Genomic DNA, 4,823 nt, shown 5'->3' with positions numbered 1-4,823 from the left:
CCGACCGTCCCAGTTTAGTTCATTCGACGTTGCTGCTCTTCAGCTGTGGCCTCGGATCACGTTACGGCACAAATATTCCCGTCCATCCGTCTCCATCAGAGCAGCAGGACATGCTGATCTCAGAGAAGCTCACACTCACATCCTGATCGTTCAGCAGAGGTCAAAAATACTCAAATGTGTCCTCCCTCAATGTGTTCTTATGTGTGTCTTCATGCAGGCTGTGAACCGCAAAAACCACCAAGATGTCTGAGTAAGTCTGAACAGGGATTAGAGCCATCAGGTTTAAGTTTCAGCAGAATCTGCTCTTTTATACTGACGACACGCTGTTCTGTTATAAAACAGCCTTATTTCAAGATAATGACTCAAAATTCATAATAGTGCTTGGAAAAATGTACAATTATCGTTCATCAAGAAGAAAAGCTGATTTTCAGAGTGACTATGACATTTAACTAGTAAATACTAATGTGCATTTCAGTTTATAGCTACATGTTGCTCTGACACGACTTCCTCCCAAACAGGAAAAAGCTGACTTCCAGCCGCAGGCATCACCTGAAGGTAAATCAACCACCTAAAAAAAATCAATTTCTATTTAATAACAGACACATTTCTTATCCTGGATAAAAATGTTCAGGTTTTCAAGGCCGTTTATGAAAATATAAGCTGTAAAAAATACAAAATATTAGTGTTAAGCTTTAAACCACTTAATTAAACCAGTTTTTTAAAATTATAAGTTACTCTACGTTTTTCTCGTTGTCACTAAAAATCTATTAAAAGAACAAAATCTACAATATGTTTGTCTCTCAATGCTCTCTGACTTCCTGTAGATCTCAGCTTAAAGCCCATTGCTTTCTGCTGAATGCACACATATACATATATGTAAATACATATATATATAATATTTAGAAACACTGTTCGTTAATGTGACGTTCCCCCGCTGTCTGTCCCGCAGAGTCTGATCCTCCAGATCGCTTTGAACTGGCTCGAGCAGGAGAAAAAGGACAACACAGCGGCGAAGGAGGCCTACATGGCCGAACACTGTCCCGCCCCGGACTTGAGCGGAGACCAGAACGCCATGATGGTGAGAGGAGCTTCAGTGTTCACGGGGCTCAGGAAAAGCCTGTGAGAGACCAGCGAAACCCAGAATCGAAGAGCGCGAGGGCTCGTTTATGGAGCCACCGAAAAGAAGACTTTTTTCCTACTGAGCTGTTTACATGGCTGAACATAATCAATATTCCACTAATATACACAAAGCCGTGCATACTCTCATTAGCAAACACAGGGTCCCTCTGTTCGTTCTAAAAGGTCAGCGCTGAGATATTTGTGCATATACGAAAACCTGTTAATATGCAAAAACCCATTAACTTTCAAAAAACTTTTATATCCAAAAACCTGGCAGAACCCACCAGACTTTCCCAGACTGCCATTAATTTTTTTGAACGCACTGTTTTGTCATTTTCAGAGTAAAAGTGGAAAATTAGCGTGAATGTAAACGTAGTCACTGTGTTTTCAGAGGCAGTTATGTAGTTTAGCTTTTAGCAGTTACTGCGCAAAGCTAAGCTAAGAGCTTTTTCACCAACATTGAAGCTAGCATTATTCTGGCCATATTGTATCAAACAATATAAAATATGACTCTCACACAGAGATTAATCAGTTTTCCCAGCAGAGTCTTTACTTTTAGGTGGAATCACATCCGACGGCTGCACTCCCACCACAGTTCTGGCTAGCTTGTTTTTCACTAGCTAGCTTCCATTCTACCGTGTGCTTTCTCGTACTGTTTATTATGATGGGAGGAGAAAATGAAGCACCTGTTCATGCTAACAGAAACTCGACAGCAATTATACTGTTGATGTTCAACTTAAACTGTCTTCGAAACGAGGAAACAGTTTGAAAGGAAAACAAGCTAGTCTGAATGCAGGACTTTAGCTAGCAGGGCTTTCTACCAAAAGGGAGTGTTTGATTAGCAGCACTCCTCCTGTAGCATTCAGTCATCATGGTTAGCATTGTTAGCATGACTGTCTGGATCTCATCATTTTCTTTATTTTGACACTTTCAGGGTTTCACGTGTACAAGCTGCGCAGAGTGAAATTAATTACAAGCTGACTGTACTTTTCTCTCTTCAGCTCTGGTTTGAGAGCACCAAAGCTGATATTTGACACGTTTTTTGCACCTGTTTCAGGTAGATACATGTAACATGTGAACTGTGTGTGTCGACAGGAGTACTGCAAGAAGCTCCACGCCCTCATTGACAAGATCGATGAGGAGAGGTACGACATCGAGGCCAAAGTGCAGAAGGCCGACAAAGAGGTAGACCCCCTCCGACAGAGACACATCAGGAAAAACTTTCTTCAGGACAGAAAACTGACATGAAACTTTTTCTGTTCTCAGATTGAAGACCTGAAGATTAAAGTGGTGGATCTGAGAGGCGTGAAGAAACCCGCCCTGAAGAAAGTGCGTATGTCCGCTGACACCATGCTGAAAGCTCTGCTGGGCTCCAAGCACACGGTCAACATGGACCTGAGGGCCGGCCTGAAGCAGGTGAAGAAGGAGGTGAAGGAGGAGGTGAGTTTTCCGTATTTTTTTGCTCATTTAATCAATTAGTTAACGGTGCGTCCTTACAATAAGTGAGATTGTCTTCCTTCATGAATTTTAATTTCAAAGACAAGCAGTGGTCGGAAGTTTCCATCTCATGTTAACAGCTGCAGAAGAAGAAGAAGCTAATTGTTTGATTCGTGTCTGTTTGATTGACTTTTACTTCTATTTGCTTGTCTCAGATATATTTCTGAGATCTGAGGCAAAAGAGCTCGTCTACATAGTTTTCATAGTTTTCCTCAGCGGATTGAGTTTGTTCAGGTTTCAAGTTGAGTAAATTTTATTTATTTAACATGAAACAACAAACTTCCTTCAAAGGGCTGTACAGCATATAACAGCTTCTACCCTCAGACCCTGAATTCACATCAGGAAAACTCTACATGGAACAAAAGGTTTGCCATGACGAAGAGCAAACTCCAACCACTGAGGAAGACCATAGTATTCAGTTCAACGACTGACTTTAGACTTTTTCTTATGGTCATAATACAACAATAACCTTAAAATCAGAGCACCTGATCTGAGATCAGATTTGTTATTTCTGCGCTTAGCAAAATGTCTCATAGCGTGAGAAAAGACACAAAGCAGACGTTGGAATGAAAAATGAATAAAATGAATGTTTGTTTTTCTCGTCTGCAGCCAACAGAAGCTGTGGGCGACTGGCGTAAGAACATCGAGGACAAGGCCGACAGGAAGAAGATGTTCGAGAGCTCCTAAACGTGTCGCCGCTCTTTGTCTGTTTATATGAACTCCACGTGTCTTATATGTGTCGTTTGAACCAGTTGTTTTACGTTTGGTGAAGCCACACAGGGCTGAACAGCAAGTGAGCATGTCTGACAGGAGTCGCTCTGCAGGAAATTTAAGGTGTTTGAGGGGTTTTTTTCTCTTGTTTTTTGGGACTTTGTTTGTTTGGAGGGAGGAAGAGGAGTGTAGAGAGTTTCTGCAGGTTCACACACAACACCAAGTCTTAAACTCCACACATTCAGGGAAACATTCACACAAACTGAGCTATGATGAGTAGAAACAATAAAGTCAAATGTGGAAGAAAAGAAGTGTGAGTTTGTTTTGTTGTGTCTTCTTTTGCCTCATTTCTATGTCCAGGCCTGCAGCCATGATTTCATAAATACATGAAGCTGGAGGATCCAAAACAGGAAGCATCTTCCAGCTGTAAAATGTTTAGTTATGTCATATATTATTGTTATAATTTAACTTTTTATTCCAAATGTGGAATCATGAATCCTCTTTTTCACAGGGAAATCAAATATAAAGTACAATTTGACAAGTTTATTTAGCTGGAAATAGCAACAAACATCATCATCATCAATTATTTATCATTCTGTGTGCTGTGATAAATAGATCATTGTTTAGTAGCAAATAAACAACAGCATAATTTATTCCTTTTTATTTAATTTCCATAATGTTAGAACTGACCTGACATGAAGATGTTAAGATGGATGATGCTGTTATCTATTAAAAAGCAATATTGTGTTTTATACCTAAATTAAATGTGCCGCAACGGTTTGATGGTGTGTGTGTGCTGATCATCAGGTTTCATCTGATTAATTCAAAACTCTGCACCTACGGAAGAGCTCGAATACATATTTTAAAACCTGCACTCAACAGCAACACCTGTGGTGTGCTGAAACCTGATTCCAGCTGCACGACGTGACGGCAGCCTCACATCACCAGACCGCGGACTCATTCTGGCCCCAGTTTGTGCTCTTATGTATTAGAATTACACTTGATTTACAGTGTTGAACCAGCGTTTAATATAGAAATCGGTTGTGAATTAAGAAAATCACTTTTTTTTTCATGCAGATGGTGAGAAGAGTCTTTGATTACTCAGAACAGTGTTCAGTGTTTTATCTCTCAGAGAAATGGATGCTTTTACCACTGCGGCCAGGACTGTTGTTGTTAAATTGCCACTAAATGGGCTGGATTAATACAGCTCAAAGCACTTTACAGCACATTCACACACACAGAGAGATGTTTAACACCAAGCCATTACTTCCTGCAAATGCTATTACTGGGCTGGTCACCCAATCAGCATCCACCGTCAAACCTCCAGTTATTGTTGAATCCAGAAAAACAGCATCTTCGCTTTTTATGTTTTGTTTCATGTTATCTGTTGCGAGCAGCACGTGTCAAATGAGGTGTGTTAGATGATTTTACTGTTTTGATCTTAGATGTTTTTCTTGTGTGTGTGTGTGTGTGTAGTTCAGCATTTTGTCCTGATG

At 40.3% G+C, this 4,823-nt stretch overlaps 1 protein-coding gene across 1 annotated transcript; it reads left to right on the top strand.

Moving 5' to 3' along the window:
- Positions 1–226: 226 nt before the first annotated feature.
- LOC121608152 (troponin I, fast skeletal muscle-like) lies at positions 227–3,565 on the top strand. The gene is made up of 6 exons (XM_041939319.1): positions 227–250; positions 519–555; positions 950–1,078; positions 2,215–2,304; positions 2,386–2,559; positions 3,226–3,565. Exons 1-6 carry the CDS (start codon positions 243–245, stop codon positions 3,301–3,303), a joined length of 516 nt encoding a protein of 171 aa, XP_041795253.1. The 5' UTR covers positions 227–242; the 3' UTR covers positions 3,304–3,565.
- Positions 3,566–4,823: the final 1,258 nt, after the last annotated feature.

Source organism: Chelmon rostratus, chromosome 6, assembly GCF_017976325.1.
Source record: "Chelmon rostratus isolate fCheRos1 chromosome 6, fCheRos1.pri, whole genome shotgun sequence".
NCBI lineage: Eukaryota > Metazoa > Chordata > Actinopteri > Chaetodontiformes > Chaetodontidae > Chelmon > Chelmon rostratus.
Note: the sequence above shows the minus strand (reverse complement) of the source record. Positions and strands in the feature narration are given on the sequence as shown.

What these genes read in the sequence shown, in the direction of transcription:
- LOC121608152 (XM_041939319.1), top strand. An exon ending in GAGACCAGAACGCCATGATG is followed by an intron (nt 1,079 to 2,214) that starts GTGAGAGGAGCT and finishes GTGTGTCGACAG; the next exon opens with GAGTACTGCAAGAAGCTCCA. An exon ending in TGCAGAAGGCCGACAAAGAG is followed by an intron (nt 2,305 to 2,385) that starts GTAGACCCCCTC and finishes TTCTGTTCTCAG; the next exon opens with ATTGAAGACCTGAAGATTAA.